Source organism: Salmo salar, chromosome 17 (genome assembly GCF_965601325.2).
Source record: "Salmo salar chromosome 17, fSalSal1, whole genome shotgun sequence".
Lineage (NCBI taxonomy): Eukaryota > Metazoa > Chordata > Actinopteri > Salmoniformes > Salmonidae > Salmo > Salmo salar.
The window spans coordinates 38,557,210-38,575,763 of NC_138307.1; the positions used below are offsets into that span (position 1 = coordinate 38,557,210).

Here is an 18,554-nt window from a genome sequence, read left to right on the forward strand (position 1 = left end):
TGAACCCTTTTCATCTGGATCATGGCAGCTACCTAACCGCAACCCGGGTTGACTACTGCTGGCTAACGTTTCCGTCCCGGAGAAAGCACCAACTAGCCTGGGGCTAGCCCATGCTAGACCCATCTCCTGGCTAGGGCTCCTGGGCTACTCCTGGCTAACGTTTCCGTCCCGGAGAAAGCACCAACTAGCCTGGGGCTAGCCCATGCTAGGCCCATCTCCTGGCTAGGGCTCCTGGGCTACTCCTGGCTAACGTTTCCGTCCCGGAGAAAGCACCAACTAGCCTGGGGCTAGCCCATGCTAGACCCATCTCCTGGCTAGGGCTCCTGGGCTACTCCTGGCTAACGTTTCCGTCCCGGAGAAAGCACCAACTAGCCTGGGGCTAGCCCATGCTAGACCCATCTCCCGGCTAGGGCTCCTGGGCTACTCCTGGCTAACGTTTCCGTCCCGGAGAAAGCACCAACTAGCCTGGAGCTAGCCCATGCTAGGCCCATCTCCTGGCTACGGCTCCTGGGCTACTCCTGGCTAACGTTTCCGTCCCGGAGAAAGCACCAACTAGCCTGGAGCTAGCCCATGCTAGACCCATCTCCTGGCTAGGGCTCCTGGGCTACTCCTGGCTAACGTTTCCGTCCCGGAGAAAGCACCAACTAGCCTGGGGCTAGCCCATGCTAGACCCATCTCCTGGCTAGGGCTCCTGGGCTACTCCTGGCTAACGTTTCCGTCCCGGAGAAAGCACCAACTAGCCTGGAGCTAGCCCATGCTAGGCCCATCTCCTGGCTAGGGCTCCTGGGCTACTCCTGGCTAACGTTTCCGTCCCGGAGAAAGCACCAACTAGCCTGGAGCTAGCCCATGCTAGTAGACCCATCTCCTGGCTAGGGCTCCTGGGCTACTCCTGGCTAACGTTTCCGTCCCGGAGAAAGCACCAACTAGCCTGGGGCTAGCCCATGCTAGACCCATCTCCTGGCTAGGGCTCCTGGGCTACTCCTGGCTAACGTTTCCATCCCGGAGAAAGCACCAACTAGCCTGGGGCTAGCCCATGCTAGACCCATCTCCTGGCTAGGGCTCCTGGGCTACTCCTGGCTAACGTTTCCGTCCCGGAGAAAGCACCAACTAGCCTGGGGCTAGCCCATGCTAGACCCATCTCCCGGCTAGGGCTCCTGGGCTACTCCTGAAGCCCCCTGCTCGGCTACAATATCCGGACCCCTTCTACTGGCGGTACGGGGCACGGAACCCCGCTGATCCTTCACGACTGGAATACCGACATAATCTGCCCTCAGGCCCCCTCAGGCCCATTCTGCCTTGTCCATTACTGTCCTGGTTAGTGATTACTGTCTTATTTCACTGTAGAGCCTCTAGCCCTGCTCAATATGCCTTAACCAACCATGTTGTTCCACCTCCTACATATGCGATGACATCACCTGGTTTAAATGTCTCTAGAGGCTATATCTCTCTCACCACTAGGTTTACCTCCAATGTACTCACATCCTACCATACCTTTGTCTGTACATTATGCCTTGAATCTATGCTATCATGCCTAGAAACCTGCTCCCTTTACTCTCTGTTCCGAACGTGCTAGACGGCCAGTTCTTATAGCCTTTAGCCGTACCCTTATCCTACTTCTCCTCTGTTCCTCTGGAGATGTAGAGGTTAATCCAGGTCCTGCAGTGCCTAGCTCCACTACCCAGGTGCTCTCATTTGTTGACTTCTGTAACTGTAAAAGCCTTGTGATGCATGTTAACATCAGAAGCCTCCTCCCTAAATTTGCTTTATTCACTGCTTTAGCACACTCTGCCAACCCTGATGTCCTAGCCGTGTCTGTATCCTGGCTTAGGAAGTCCACCAAAAACTCTGAAATCTCCATCCCTAACTACAACATTTTCCACCAAGATAGAACTGCCAAAGGGGGCGGTGTTGTAATCTACTGCAGAGATAGCCTACAGAGTTCTGTCATACTATCCAGGTCTGTGCCCAAACAATTCGAGCTTCTACTTCTAAAAATTCACCTATCCAGAAACAAGTCTCACTGTTGCCGCCTGCGATAGACCACCCTCGGCCCCCAGCTGTGCTCTGGACACCATATGTGAACTGATTGCCCCCCATCTATCTTCTGAACTTGTGCTGCTAGGTGACCTAAACTGGGACATGCTTAACACCCCACCCATCCTACAATCTAAGCTTGATGCCGTCAATCTCACACAAATTATTAATGGACCCACCAGGTACAACCCCAAAGCCGTAAATACTGGCACCCTCATAGATATCATCCTCACCAACTCGCCCTCCAAATACACCTCTGCTGTTTTCAACCAAGATCTCAGCGATCACTGCTTCATTGCCTGCATCCGTAATGGGTCTGCGGTCAAACGACCTCCACTCATCACTGTCAAACGCTCCCTGAAACATTTCAGCGAACAGGCCTTTCTAATCGACCTGGACGGGGTATCCTGGAATGACATTGGCCTCATCCCATCAGTAGAGGATGACTGGTTGTTCTTTAAAAGTGCCATCCTCACCATCTTAAATAAGCATGCCCCATTCAAAAAATGTAGAACTAGGAATAGATATAGTCCTTGGTTCACTCCAGACCTGTCTTCCCTCGACCAGCACAAAAACATCCTGTGGCGTTCTGCATTAGCATGGAATAGCCCCCGTGATATGCAACTTTTCAGGGAAGTTAGGAACCAATATACACAGGCAGTTAGGAAAGCAAAGGCTAGCTTTTTCAAACATCAATTTGCATCCTGTAGTACAAACTCAAAAAAGTTCTGGGACAGTTCTGGTAAAGTTTCAGTCTGATGAGAGAAAATAAAAAAAATCCCTATTATCCTGTGGAGTAAATTATCCTATTATCCTGTGGCGTAAATTAATTAAATATCATTAATTTAAAATGTATCCGAATACATTTTTTCAGAAATAGTTTTACCAGCTCCGTGTACTCTCAAATTGGAAGAAAAAAATGGGGTTGCGACACTTTCCGGCATCACGACAAACCTGACTGGGAGACTACTACTACTACTACTACTGCAGGGTAGATTGTTCTACTGTATTATTGACTGTATGTTTTGTTTTACTCCATGTGTAACTCTGTGTTGTTGTATGTTGTCGAACTGCTTTGCTTTATCTTGACCAGGTCGCAGTTGCAAATGGAAACTTGTTCTCAACTAGCCTACCTGGTTAAATAAAGGACTTGTTCTCAACTTGCCTACCTGGTTAAATAAAGGACTTGTTCTCAACTAGCCTACCTGGTTAAATAAAGGACTTGTTCTCAACTTGCCTACCTGGTTAAATAAAGGTTAAATAAAAAAAAATATAAAAAGGGGTGGCCAACACAACCAGGGGTGGTTCGGGGGGGGGCAGTGCCCCTGTGACAACAATTTTGGACCCCCTTGTGGCCCCCCTAAATGTGGAGTATGATATAATTTATACATAACAAATTTTTGCTATCGTTCTTTTTTTACATCCGTTATTAGACAGTGGCAACGATGATGATTATGAACATGGTCTTTTGCCTGCTACGTCTAATGTAACTGGCCCCCTCTAACAGTACAACTGGCCCCAACTTGCCCCCCCCCCACCCAGTTGAAATAGTCTAGAACCACCACTGAACACAACCTCAGCCCGACGCTGCTTAATTTAGGGACAGACGTTCCGCTAACATACGACTATTTTACACCATTTTAAAGACAAGACTCTCGTTAATCTAACCACATTGTCCGATTTCAAAAAGGCTTTACAGCGAAAGCAAAACATTAGATTATGTCAGGAGAGTACCCTGCCAAAAATAATCAGACACCCATTTTTCAAGCTAGCATATAATGTCACATAAAACCAAAACCACAGCTAAATGCAGCACTAACCTTTGATGATCTTCATCAGATGACACTCCTAGGACATTATGTTATACAATACATGCATGTTTTGTTCAATCATGTTCATATTTATATCAAAAAACAGTTTTTTATATTAGCATGTGATCTTCAGAACTAGCATACCCACCGCAAACTTCCGGTGAATTTACTACATTACTCACGATAAACGTTCACAAAATACATAACAATTATTTAAAGAATTATAGATACAGAACTCCTTTATGCAATCGCGGTGTCAGATTTTAAAATAGCTTTTCGGCGAAAGCACATTTTGCAATATTCTGAGTAGATAGCTCGGCCACCACAGGCTAGCTAATTGACACCCACCAAGTTTGGTGCTCACTAAACTCAGATTTACTATTAGAAAAATTGGATTACCTTTGCTGTTCTTCGTCAGAATGCACTCCCAGGACCTCTACTTCAACAACAAATGCTGTTTTGGTTCCAGATAATCCATAGTTATATTCAAATAGCTCTGTTTTGTTCGTGCGTTCAGGTCACTATCCGAAGGGTGACGCGCAAGCGCATTTCGTGACAAAAAATGGAAAAATATTCCATTACCGTACTTCGAAGCATGTCAAACGCTGTTTAAAATACATTTTTATGCTATTTTTCTCGTAAAATAGCGATAATATTCCAACCGGGCGACGTTGTATTCATTCAAAGGCTGAAAGAAACAAATTGAGAATTCTCGTGAATGCGCATCTCCAGTGTCACTGTTCCCAGGCTGACCAGTAACAAAATCTCCTGCTGTTCTTCGCCCAGAGACTGCAGACACCTCATTCCACTTTCTGGCGGCTTCTGAGAGCCAATGGAAGCCTTAGAAAATGTCACGTTTTCGATAGAGATGCAACAGAAGGAAAACAAATTGTCAGACAGGGCACTTCCTGTATGGAATCTTCTCGGGTTTTGGCCTGCCATATGAGTTCTGTTATACTCACAGACACCATTCAAACAGTTTTAGAAACGTTAGAGTGTTTTCTATCCAAATCTACAAATTATATGCATATTCTAGTTTCTGGGCAGGAGTAGTAACCAGATTAAATCGGGTACGTATTTTATCCGGCCGTGAAAATACTGCCCCCTATCCCAAACAGGTTAAAACCTGAGACAAAAAAAATAAATAAAAGTGCAGGCTGGAACGCACCCGGAGAAGCGGCAACCCGCGCAACACGTCCTGAAGGGGGCGACTGTGACCCGTATCTGCAGGCCCCGGTCCGGCGTGACGTCACCGCTGCCTATCTAAGTTGGCGAACCGCTGTTTTCTATCCTTTTCTTACGAGTCCTGAGACGGGTAGGGATCCAAAACCATCTTCCCTTGAACGTCACATTTTTACAATCCAACTAAAATGATCATCTACAAGGATATCATCACCGGTAAAACTAACGTTTATATTATCACTACTCTGTTGTTATTCTTTTAGAAATATAACCTTTTTGTTGCTCTGTATTTTGTAGTGTGTTTATTTGGGCCTACCGGAAGCTCCTCGGCCTTTTGTGCTAACGATGTGGTGGAAATGACTTTTTAAAACTTCGTCGTTGTCCCCAATGATATTATGTACCGTTTTAGATCAAATTTATATTTTCTATGTTCTGTATAACGGAGTAAACCAATATACTGTTACCGGAGAGTTAGCGTTTCGCTGCTAGTTAGCGAGGCCTACCGGCATTTGGCTAACTGGTTAGCATTAACAGGCTAACTAGGTAACAAGCGATACCAACTGACCTGTTTTCTGTTGGAAACAGCTGGTTTTTAGTTCAACTATTGTGTGAACTAGTAGGCTAGCTACCGTTACTCTACCTTTGTCTAATACATGATTATATTTCAGGAGATGAGCTGTTCACCGAGGTCTATAAAATCACGGAGGTCTGCGACGGTATGCTGTACGAGGTACAGGGAAAGGTACGTTTACCGTTTCAATACAGATATATCTTCCTTTTAGTTGTTAGCAACTTGGCTAGTTCATTCATTCATTTTTATTTCACTAACTTAAAATAAAAAAAAATACAGGAAGGAGGGTTATGAAACATGTTTTGTCAATTTCGGCTCGGTAAACGGATCTGCTAGTTACCGGTGATGACGTGTTGATACCGTTTTAACGCTAGCCTGCTAGCCCGTTAGCCTGAACCAGACTCTCCCCTCCCTTGGCAGCTCACGTCCAGATCGGAGGACGTAGATGGGGCTTTGATCGGTGCCAACGCCTCTGCAGAGGGCGGAGATGAGGGCAGTGAAGCGTCCACAGTCAGTGGAGTTGACATTGTGCTCAACAGCAAACTGCAGGAGACCTCAGCCTACAACAAGAAGGCTTACCAGAGCTACATCAAGGGCTATATGAAGGCGTAAGTGTCTCTGGCATCTAATCCATAAAAATTATATATGTTTTTTACATTTAAAAAACAACAACATTTTCTTATTTACAATGACGGCCTATTGGGGAACTGCCTTGTTCAGGGGCAGAACGACACATTTTGTTTTTAACCTTGTCAACTCTGGGATTCGATCCAGCAACCTTTCAGTTACTGGCCCCAACGTCAGTAACAGGGCGAGAGTGATTATTTAAACGGCAAAAATAAGACTCAACTGTCAGTCCAATAAAATGCATGTAGACAGCCTGGGCAACTTCTCTCTGGTGACTCCCAGGGGTTTTTAGTAACTGTGATACTAGCTCTTTCTGCACGGCCTCCTAGGACGTCTCGGATTGAATATGGAAGGTGTTCCGTTATGGCTCTCAAATGGGTGTAAATACCCGTTAAACCACGGGGAGTCGATATGGATCAGTCTAGTCTGAATGGGTGTAAATACCCGTTAAACCACGTGGAGTCGATATGGATCAGGTCCAGTCTGAATGGGTGTAAATACCCGTTAAACCACGGGGAGTCGATATGGATCAGTCCAGTCTGAATGGGTGTAAATACCCGTTAAACCACCGGGAGTCGATATGGATCAGTCCAGTCTGAATGGTTGTAAATACCCGTTAAACCACGTGGAGTCGATATGGATCAGGTCCAGTCTGAATGGGTGTAAATACCCGTTAAACCACGGGGAGTCGATATGGATCAGGTCCAGTCTGAATGGGTGTAAATACCCGTTAAACCGCGGGGAGTCGATGTGGATCAGTCCAGTCTGAATGGGTGTAAATACCCGTTAAACCGCGGGGAGTCGATGTGGATCAGTCCAGTCTGAATGGGTGTAAATACCCGTTAAACCACGTGGAGTCGATATGGATCAGGTCCAGTCTGAATGGGTGTAAATACCCGTTAAACCACCGGGAGTCGATATGGATCAGTCCAGTCTGAATGGGTGTAAATACCCGTTAAACCACGGGGAGTCGATATGGATCAGTCCGGTCTGAATGGGTGTAAATACCCGTTAAACCGCGGGGAGTCGATATGGATCAGGTCCAGTCTGAATGGGTGTAAATACCCGTTAAACCACGGGGAGTCGATATGGATCAGGTCCAGTCTGAATGGGTGTAAATACCCGTTAAACCACGTGGAGTCGATATGGATCAGGTCCAGTCTGAATGGGTGTAAATACCCGTTAAACCACGTGGAGTCGATATGGATCAGGTCCAGTCTGAATGGGTGTAAATACCCGTTAAACCACGTGGAGTCGATATGGATCAGGTCCAGTCTGAATGGGTGTAAATACCCGTTAAACCGCGGGGAGTCGATGTGGATCAGTCCAGTCTGAATGGGTGTAAATACCCGTTAAACCGCGGGGAGTCGATATGGATCAGTCCGGTCTGAATGGGTGTAAATACCCGTTAAACCGCGGGGAGTCGATATGGATCAGTCCGGTCTGAATGGGTGTAAATACCCGTTAAACCACGGGGAGTCGATATGGATCAGGTCCAGTCTGAATGGGTGTAAATACCCGTTAAACCGCGGGGAGTCGATGTGGATCAGTCCAGTCTGAATGGGTGTAAATACCCGTTAAACCGCGGGGAGTCGATGTGGATCAGTCCAGTCTGAATGGGTGTAAATACCCGTTAAACCGCGGGGAGTCGATATGGATCAGTCCAGTCTGAATGGGTGTAAATACCCGTTAAACCGCGTGGAGTCGATATGGATCAGTCCAGTCTGAATGGGTGTAAATACCCGTTAAACCGCGGGGAGTCGATATGGATCAGTCCAGTCTGAATGGGTGTAAATACCCGTTAAACCGCGGGGAGTCGATGTGGATCAGTCCGGTCTGAATGGGTGTAAATACCCGTTAAACCGCGGGGAGTCGATGTGGATCAGTCCAGTCTGAATGGGTGTAAATACCCGTTAAACCGCGGGGAGTCGATGTGGATCAGTCCAGTCTGAATGGGTGTAAATACCCGTTAAACCACGGGGAGTCGATATGGATCAGGTCCAGTCTGAATGGGTGTAAATACCCGTTAAACCGCGGGGAGTCGATGTGGATCAGTCCAGTCTGAATGGGTGTAAATACCCGTTAAACCGCGGGGAGTCGATATGGATCAGTCCAGTCTGAATGGGTGTAAATACCCGTTAAACCGCGGGGAGTCGATATGGATCAGGTCCAGTCTGAATGGGTGTAAATACCCGTTAAACCACGGGGAGTCGATGTGGATCAGTCCAGTCTGAATGGGTGTAAATACCCGTTAAACCGCGGGGAGTCGATATGGATCAGTCCAGTCTGAATGGGTGTAAATACCCGTTAAACCGCGGGGAGTCGATATGGATCGGTTCCAGGTCCAATCTCCCCTGTAACCGTTCCCCGGGTCGTTGCTGTCAATGAGAATGTGTTCTCAGTCAAGTCACCCGGTAAAATATGAGTATTGAAATGAACAAGTACACAAGCAGATTATCGGACAGCCCGATGGGGAATGTTGTGAATGTAACATTGTTGTCCCTCCCATCCAGAGTCAAGGCCAGACTAGAGGAGCAGGGCTCTAAGAGGGTCCAGGCGTTCATGGCTGGAGCTCCAGCAGCTGTCAAGATGATCCTGGGAAACCTCGATAAATACCAGGTGAGAGAAACACCCCCCCTACCGTACGGCCGGGTCCCAAATGGCTCCCTTTCCCCCCCCCCCCCTGTCTAAGGTCCATATTTAGTGCACTATATAGGGAAAATGAGGAGGCCATTTGGGATGTACCCAGCAGCCTGTGCTGTGTGAAAACGAACATGTATGTTATGAACACTCTCCAGTTTTTATATTGGCTGAATGAGGGTTGGTTAAAATGGCCACTGTCATCACTGTACGTTCCAATCTTAGGACACCTTTAGAGGCTGTGACCTATGAAACTAACATCTGTTTATTACCTGAGTACGTTTTCAAGTCACTGGCTTACACTTTGACCCTTTGGATATGGGGACTGTGTGTGTGTGTGTGTGTGTGTGTGTTAGAGGTTGACCGATTGGGTACATTGGTGCAACGACAGTGCTTTTTTCTTCTCGCAAATGCGCTTGTTAAATCAACACCCGTTTGTCGAAGTAGGCTGTGATTCGATGATAAATTAACAGGCACCGCATCGATTATATGCAACGCAGGACACATTAGATAAACTAGTAATATCATCAACCATGTGTAGTTAACTAGTGATTATGTTAAGATTGATAGTTTTTTTATAAGATAAGTTTAATACTAGCTAGCAACTTACCTTGGCTTCTTGCTGCCTTCGCATAACAGGTAGTCAGCCTGCCATGCAGGCTCCTCGTGGAGTGCAATGTAAGGCAGGTGGTTAGAGCGTTGGACTAGTAACCGGAAAGTTGCAAAAACAAATCCCTGAATCCCCCCTGAACAAGGCAGTTAACCCACCGTTCCTAGGCCATCATTGAAAATAACAATGTGTTCTTAATCTGACTTGCCCAGTTAAATAAAGGTGTAAAATAATAATAATAATCGGCAAATCGGTGTCCAAAAATACAGATTACCGATTGTTATGAAAACCTGAAATCGGCCCTAATTAATCGGCCATTCCGATTAATCGGTCGACCTCTAGTGTGTGGTTTGTTCCAAAAGAAGGCATCTCTTCTTCGTTTGTGTGACACTATGAATGAACAGTGTCTCCTTGTCTGTCCTGTTGAACACGTGACCTGCTCCTCCTTCCAGTTTTTCACCGGCGAGTCCATGAACTGTGACGGAGCCATCGGCCTGCTAGACTACCGCGAGGACGGAGTCACACCTTTCTTCGTTTTCTTCAAAGACGGCATCGAGATCGAGAAATACGTAAGTTACCGTGGCGACGGAGGACCGTCTGGGTTCTCTGTAGGGGGACGGAGGACCGTCTGGGTTCTCTGTAGGGGGACGGAGGACCGTCTGGGTTCTCTGTAGGGGGACGGAGGACCGTCTGGGTTCTCTGTAGGGGGACGGAGGACCGTCTGGGTTCTCCGTAGGGGGACGGAGGACCGTCTGGGTTCTCTGTAGGGGGACGGAGGACCGTCTGGGTTCTCTGTAGGGGGACGGAGGACCGTCTGGGTTCTCTGTAGGGGGACGGAGGAGAGACTACTCCCTTAAAGCTAAGTGTAAAGGTAACGTTCACCCCCCCCCCCCCCCATTAAAGCTCTGTGTTCCTGACCCAGTAATAGTGGATGTTCATGCCACTCCCTGTTCATTCTGACTGACGTGGCTGTTTCTGTGGGCGTCGTCATTTTAACTCCCAACCCCACTCACCAGGCAGGCAGAGACAGAGTGTTTTAGTGGAGGATATGTAACGGTACACAGAGTTCAGATAGAAATGGGTTGTGGGGATTTTATCTGGCGTGTTGAACCCAGGGATTTGTCTGTTCTAGTCAATTCTATTGATCAGAATGTTTTTTTTATATTTTTTTATCACATTGTCCCAAATGGCACACAAGGGGTTAAAAGTAGTGCACTATATAGGGTTCTATAGGGCCCTGGTCTAAAGTAGTGCACTATATAGGGTTCTATAGGGCCCTGGTCTAAAGTAGTGCACTATATAGGGTTCTATAGGGCCCTGGTCTAAAGTAGTGCACTATAAAGGGAATAGGGTTCTATAGGGCCCTGGTCTAAAGTAGTGCACTATATAGGGAATAGGGTTCTATAGGGCCCTGGTCTAAAGTAGTGCACTATATAGGGAATAGGGTTCTATAGGGCCCTGGTCTAAAGTAGTGCACTATATAGGGAATAGGGTTCTATAGGGCTCTGGTCTAAAGTAGTGCACTATATAGGGAATAGGGTTCTATAGGGCCCTGGTCTAAAGTAGTGCTCTATATAGGGAATAGGGTTCTATAGGGCTCTGGTCTAAAGTAGTGCTCTATATAGGGAATAGGGTGCTATTTAAGATACCAGTCACCATGCTCTGAAAAGCCCATGCATTCATCTGATAGACCTGAGGTTCTCCACCGTGACTTCTGGGTTTGCAATTGGATGCTAAATGAAATATACCCATGACTTTCCCCGACTGCCTGACTGAGTGGCTGTTACGGATAGAGAAGAGGAACACATGAAGGTGTTTACCAGAGGTGATACTGTCCAGACAGAGGCAGGAGCAACACCTGCACGTTGATTAGGGGTTTAGTCCCAAAATGGCACCCCTATTCATTTTCTAGTTGACTACTTTTGGCTAGGGACCAATCAGACACACCTACGACCTCTGTCCATCTCCACGTGGGTAATAGTCTCTCCTCTATCCATCTCCACGTGGGCAATAGTCTCTCCTCTGTCCATCTCCACGTGGGTAATAGTCTCTACTCTATCCATCTCCACGTGGGTAATAGTCTCTCCTCTATCCGTCTCCACGTGGGTAATGATCTCTCCTCTGTCCATCTCCACGTGGGTAATAGTCTCTCTGTCCGTCTCCACGTGGGTAATAGTCTCTCCTCTATCCGTCTCCACGTGGGTAATGGTCTCTCCTCTATCCATCTCCACGTGGGTAATAGTCTCTCCTCTATCAATCTCCACGTGGGTAATAGTCTCTCTGTCCATCTCCACGTGGGTAATGGTCTCTCCTCTATCCATCTCCACGTGGGTAATGGTCTCTCCTCTATCCATCTCCACGTGGGTAATGGTCTCTCCTCTATCCATCTCCACGTGGGTAATAGTCTCTCCTCTATCCATCTCCACGTGGGTAATAGTCTCTCTGTCCGTCTCCACGTGGGTAATAGTCTCTCCTCATGTCCATCTCCGCGTGGGTAATAGTCTCTCCTCATGTCCATCTCCGCGTGGGTAATAGTCTCTCCTCATGTCCATCTCCGCGTGGGTAATAGTCTCTCCTCATGTCCATCTCCGCGTGGGTAATAGTCTCTCCTCATGTCCATCTCCGCGTGGGTAATAGTCTCTCCTCTATCCATCTCCGCGTGGGTAATAATCTCTCCTGTCTCCTCTGTCCATCTCCACGTGGGTAATAGTGTCTCCTCTGTCCATCTCCACGTGGGTAATAGTCTCTCCTCTGTCTGTCTCCGCGTGGGTAATCGTCTCTCCTCATGTCCATCTCCGCGTGGGTAATAGTCTCTCCTCACGTCCATCTCCGAGTGGGTAATAGTCTCTCCTCACGTCCATCTCTGAGTGGGTAATAGTCTCTCCTCATGTCCATCTCCGCGTGGGTAATAGTCTCTCCTCATGTCCATCTCCGCGTGGGTAATAGTCTCTCCTCATGTCCATCTCCGCGTGGGTAATAGTCTCTCCTCATGTCCATCTCCGCGTGGGTAATAGTCTCTCCTCATGTCCATCTCCGCGTGGGTAATAGTCTCTCCTCTGTCCATCTCCGCGTGGGTAATAGTCTCTCCTCTATCCATCTCCACGTGGGTAATAATCTCTCCTCTGTCTCTATCCATCTCCACGTGGGTAATAGTCTCTCCTCTATCCGTCTCCACGTGGGTAATAGTCTCTCCTCTGTCCATCTCCACGTGGGTAATAGTCTCTCCTCTGTCCATCTCCACGTGGGTAATAGTCTCTCCTCTGTCCATCTCCACGTGGGTAATAGTCTCTCCTCTGTCCATCTCCACGTGGGTAATGATCTCTCCTCTGTCCCCTCTATCCATCTCCACATGGGTAATGATCTCTCCTCTATCCATCGCCACGTGGGTAATAGTCTCTCCTCTGTCCATCTCCACGTGGGTAATAGTCTCTCCTCTGTCCATCTCCACGTGGGTAATAGTCTCTCCTCATGTCCATCTCCACGTGGGTAATAGTCTCCTCATGTCCATCTCCGCGTGGGTAATAGTCTCTCCTCACGTCCATCTCCGGGTGGGTAATAGTCTCTCCTCACGTCCATCTCCGCGTGGGTAATAGTCTCTCCTCATGTCCATCTCCGCGTGGGTAATAGTCTCTCCTCTATCCATCTCCGCGTGGGTAATAATCTCCTGTCTCCTCTGTCCATCTCCACGTGGGTAATAGTGTCTCCTCTGTCCATCTCCACGTGGGTAATAGTCTCTCCTCTGTCTGTCTCCGCGTGGGTAATCGTCTCTCCTCATGTCCATCTCCGCGTGGGTAATAGTCTCTCCTCACGTCCATCTCCGAGTGGGTAATAGTCTCTCCTCACGTCCATCTCTGAGTGGGTAATAGTCTCTCCTCACGTCCATCTCCGCGTGGGTTATAGTCTCTCCTCATGTCCATCTCCGCGTGGGTAATAGTCTCTCCGCGTGGGTAATAGTCTCTCCTCATGTCCATCTCCGCGTGGGTAATAGTCTCTCCTCATGTCCATCTCCGCGTGGGTAATAGTCTCTCCTCATGTCCATCTCCGCGTGGGTAATAGTCTCTCCTCATGTCCATCTCCGCGTGGGTAATAGTCTCTCCTCATGTCCATCTCCGCGTGGGTAATAGTCTCTCCTCATGTCCATCTCCGCGTGGGTAATAGTCTCTCCTCATGTCCATCTCCGCGTGGGTAATAGTCTCTCCTCTATCCATCTCCGCGTGGGTAATAATCTCTCCTGTCTCCTCTGTCCATCTCCACGTGGGTAATAGTGTCTCCTCTGTCCATCTCCACGTGGGTAATAGTCTCTCCTCTGTCTGTCTCCGCGTGGGTAATCGTCTCTCCTCATGTCCATCTCCGCGTAGGTAATAGTCTCTCCTCACGTCCATCTCCGAGTGGGTAATAGTCTCTCCTCATGTCCATCTCCGCGTGGGTAATAGTCTCTCCTCATGTCCATCTCCGCGTGGGTAATAGTCTCTCCTCATGTCCATCTCCGCGTGGGTAATAGTCTCTCCTCATGTCCATCTCCACGTGGGTAATAATCTCTCCTCTGTCTCTATCCATCTCCACGTGGGTAATAGTCTCTCCTCTATCCGTCTCCACGTGGGTAATAGTCTCTCCTCTGTCCATCTCCACGTGGGTAATAGTCTCTCCTCTGTCCATCTCCACGTGGGTAATAGTCTCTCCTCTGTCCATCTCCACGTGGGTAATAGTCTCTCCTCTGTCCATCTCCACGTGGGTAATAGTCTCTCCTCATGTCCATCTCCACGTGGGTAATAGTCTCTCCTCTATCCATCTCCACGTGGGTAATAATCTCTCCTCTGTCTCTATCCATCTCCACGTGGGTAATAGTCTCTCCTCTGTCCATCTCCACGTGGGTAATGATCTCTCCTCTGTCCCCTCTATCCATCTCCACGTGGGTAATAATCTCTCCTCTGTCTCCTCTATCCGTCTCCACGTGGGTAATGATCTCTCCTCTATCCATCTCCACGTGGGTAATAGTCTCCTCTATCCATCTCCACGTGGGTAATAGTATCTCCTCTGTCCGTCTCCACGTGGGTAATAGTCTCTCCTCTGTCCGTCTCCACGTGGGTAATAGTCTCTCCTCTGTCCGTCTCCACGTGGGTAATGATCTCTCCTCTGTCCGTCTCCACGTGGGTAATGATCTCTCCTCTGTCCGTCTCCACGTGGGTAATAGTCTCTCCTCTATCCATCTCCACGTGGGTAATAGTCTCCTCTATCCATCTCCACGTGGGTAATAGTATCTCCTCTGTCCGTCTCCACGTGGGTAATGATCTCTCCTCTGTCCGTCTCCACGTGGGTAATAGTCTCTCCTCTATCCATCTCCACGTAGGTAATAGTCTCTCCTCTATCCATCTCCACGTGGGTAATGATCTCTCCTCTGTCCATCTCCACGTGGGTAATAATCTCTCCTCTGTCTCCTCTGTGCAGTAAACCATCTGGACGTGGAACAGAAGTGCCTGGATCGGAGGGAGCGTGTCCGCTCGTTACCATAGCTACCACCGCCCCTGATCATGGACCAGACCGACCCAACCCTGCCTGCTTGTTACCGTAGCGACCGCCGCCCCTGATCATGGACAGACCGATCCTGCCTGCTTGTTACCGTAGCGACCACCGCCCCTGATCATGGACCAGACTGACCCAACCCTGCCTGCTTGTTACCGTAGCGACCGCCACCCCTGATCCTGCCTTTATTCCCTCCCAACAACCGGAACAGACTTGTCTTTCTTTAATAAAGTTTTATTTTTTGGCCCCAAACCTTCTCCTTCTCTTCGTCGTCGTCCCCCCCGCCACATCTGGCTTCCGACGGAGACGCCCCGCCCTGTTTCTAAACGGCTGGTCGTCGGTCAGGACCGCCCCTCCTCACCACCATGGATGGATGGATTGAACCGTGCCGGCTTGGCTGCTGTGTCCGCGGTGACTTCCGTCAGATGTCCAGCGACGTTAAGCTCCCACCTTGCTCTCTCACACAAATGTAAAGGACTCATTGACACTATGTTGTGAAATAAATGGGCCTATTGGCCGAAATACAACCATCCTCTGATACAGTACCTCCCCGTGTCTCTGTCTGCCTTCACTCTGATACAGTACCTCCCCGTGTCTCTGTCTGCCTTCACTCTGATACAGTACCTCCCCGTGTCTCTGTCTGCCTTCACTCTGATACAGTACCTCCCCGTGTCTCTGTCTGCCTTCACTCTGATACAGTACCTCCCCGTGTCTCTGTCTGCCTTCACTCTGATACAGTACCTCCCGGTGTCTCTGTCTGCCTTCACTCTGATACAGTACCTCCCCGTGTCTCTGTCTGCCTTCACTCTGATACAGTACCTCCCCGTGTCTCTGTCTGCCTTCACTCTGATACAGTACCTCCCCGTGTCTCTGTCTGCCTTCACTCTGATACAGTACCTCCCCGTGTCTCTGGCGTCTGCCTTCACTCTGATACAGTACCTCCCCGTGTCTCTGGCGTCTGCCTTCACTCTGATACAGTACCTCCCCGTGTCTCTGGCGTCTGCCTTCACTCTGATACAGTACCTCCCCGTGTCTCTGGCGTCTGCCTTCACTCTGATACAGTACCTCCCCGTGTCTCTGTCTGCCTTCACTCTGATACAGTACCTCCCCGTGTCTCTGTCTGCCTTTACTCTGATACAGTACCTCCCCGTGTCTCTGTCTGCCTTCACTCTGATACAGAACCTCCCCGTGTCTCTGTCTGCCTTCACTCTGATACAGTACCTCCCCGTGTCTCTGTCTGCCTTCACTCTGATACAGTACCTCCCCGTGTCTCTGTCTGCCTTCACTCTGATACAGTACCTCCCCGTGTCTCTGTCTGCCTTCACTCTGATACAGTACCTCCCCGTGTCTCTGGCGTCTGCCTTCACTCTGATACAGTACCTCCCCGTGTCTCTGGCGTCTGCCTTCACTCTGATACAGTACCTCCCCGTGTCTCTGGCGTCTGCCTTCACTCTGATACAGAACCTCCCCGTGTCTCTGTCTGCCTTCACTCTGATACAGTACCTCCCCGTGTCTCTGGCGTCTGCCTTCACTCTGATACAGTACCTCCCCGTGTCTCTGGCGTCTGCCTTCACTCTGATACAGTACCTCCCCGTGTCTCTGGCGTCTGCCTTCACTCTGATACAGTACCTCCCCGTGTCTCTGGCGTCTGCCTTCACTCTGATACAGTACCTCCCCGTGTCTCTGGCGTCTGCCTTCACTCTGATACAGTACCTCCCCGTGTCTCTGGCGTCTGCCTTCACTCTGATACAGTACCTCCCCGTGTCTCTGGCGTCTGCCTTCACTCTGATACAGTACCTCCCCGTGTCTCTGGCGTCTGCCTTCACTCTGATACAGTACCTCCCCGTGTCTCTGGCGTCTGCCTTCACTCTGATACAGTACCTCCCCGTGTCTCTGGCGTCTGCTTTCACTCTGATACAGTACCTCCCCGTGTCTCTGGCGTCTGCCTTCACTCTGATACAGTACCTCCCCGTGTCTCTGTCTGCCTTCACTCTGATACAGTACCTCCCCGTGTCTCTGGCGTCTGCCTTCACTCTGATACAGTACCTCCCCGTGTCTCTGGCGTCTGCCTTCACTCTGATACAGTACCTCCCCGTGTCTCTGGCGTCTGCCTTCACTCTGATACAGTACCTCCCCGTGTCTGTCTGCCTTCACTCTGATACAGTACCTCCCCGTGTCTCTGTCTGCCTTCACTCTGATACAGTACCTCCCCGTGTCTCTGTCTGCCTTCACTCTGATACAGTACCTCCCCGTGTCTCTGTCTGCCTTCACTCTGATACAGTACCTCCCCGTGTCTCTGGCGTCTGCCTTCACTCTGATACAGTACCTCCCCGTGTCTCTGGCGTCTGCCTTCACTCTGATACAGTACCTCCCCGTGTCTCTGGCGTCTGCCTTCACTCTGATACAGTACCTCCCCGTGTCTCTGGCGTCTGCCTTCACTCTGATACAGTACCTCCCCGTGTCTCTGGCGTCTGCCTTCACTCTGATACAGTACCTCCCCGTGTCTCTGTCTGCCTTCACTCTGATACAGTACCTCCCCGTGTCTCTGGCGTCTGCCTTCACTCTGATACAGTACCTCCCCGTGTCTCTGTCTGCCTTCACTCTGATACAGTACCTCCCCGTGTCTCTGTCTGCCTTCACTCTGATACAGTACCTCCCCGTGTCTCTGTCTGCCTTCACTCTGATACAGTACCTCCCCGTGTCTCTGTCTGCCTTCACTCTGATACAGTACCTCCCCGTGTCTCTGTCTGCCTTCACTCTGATACAGTACCTCCCCGTGTCTCTGTCTGCCTTCACTCTGATACAGTACCTCCCCGTGTCTCTGTCTGCCTTCACTCTGATACAGTACCTCCCCGTGTCTCTGTCTGCCTTCACTCTGATACAGTACCTCCCCGTGTCTCTGTCTGCCTTCACTCTGATACAGTACCTCCCCGTGTCTCTGTCTGCCTTCACTCTGATACAGTACCTCCCCGTGTCTCTGTCTGCCTTTACTCTGATACAGTACCTCCCCGTGTCTCTGGCGTCTGCCTTCACTCTGATACAGTACCTCCCCGTGTCTCTGTCTGCCTTCACTCTGATACAGTACCTCCCCGTGTCTCTGTCTGCCTTCACTCTGATACAGTACCTCCCCGTGTCTCTGTCTGCCTTCACTCTGATACAGTACCTCCCCGTGTCTCTGTCTGCCTTCACTCTGATACAGTACCTCCCCGTGTCTCTGTCTGCCTTCACTCTGATACAGTACCTCCCCGTGTCTCTGTCTGCCTTCACTCTGATACAGTACCTCCCCGTGTCTCTGTCTGCCTTCACTCTGATACAGTACCTCCCCGTGTCTCTGGCGTCTGCCTTCACTCTGATACAGTACCTCCCCGTGTCTCTGTCTGCCTTCACTCTGATACAGTACCTCCCCGTGTCTCTGTCTGCCTTCACTCTGATACAGTACCTCCCCGTGTCTCTGTCTGCCTTCACTCTGATACAGTACCTCCCCGTGTCTCTGTCTGCCTTCACTCTGATACAGTACCTCCCCGTGTCTCTGTCTGCCTTCACTCTGATACAGTACCTC

The 18,554-nt window shown here is 49.5% G+C and overlaps 1 protein-coding gene across 1 annotated transcript; it reads left to right on the top strand.

Annotated features, from left to right (window-relative positions):
- Window positions 1-5,074: 5,074 nt before the first annotated feature.
- LOC106574999 (translationally-controlled tumor protein homolog) lies at window positions 5,075-15,522 on the top strand. The gene is made up of 6 exons (XM_082963754.1): window positions 5,075-5,243; window positions 5,696-5,769; window positions 6,019-6,206; window positions 8,739-8,844; window positions 9,928-10,044; window positions 14,921-15,522. Exons 1-6 carry the CDS (start codon window positions 5,216-5,218, stop codon window positions 14,921-14,923), a joined length of 516 nt encoding a protein of 171 aa, XP_082819880.1. The 5' UTR covers window positions 5,075-5,215; the 3' UTR covers window positions 14,924-15,522.
- Window positions 15,523-18,554: the final 3,032 nt, after the last annotated feature.

Bases quoted from the DNA above. Each gene is read 5' to 3' on its own strand.
- LOC106574999 (XM_082963754.1), top strand. From the start codon at position 5,216: ATGATCATCTACAAGGATATCATCACCG. The intron at 5,244-5,695 runs GTAAAACTAACG...ATTATATTTCAG, and splicing joins CTACAAGGATATCATCACCG to GAGATGAGCTGTTCACCGAG. The intron at 5,770-6,018 runs GTACGTTTACCG...CTCCCTTGGCAG, and splicing joins TGTACGAGGTACAGGGAAAG to CTCACGTCCAGATCGGAGGA.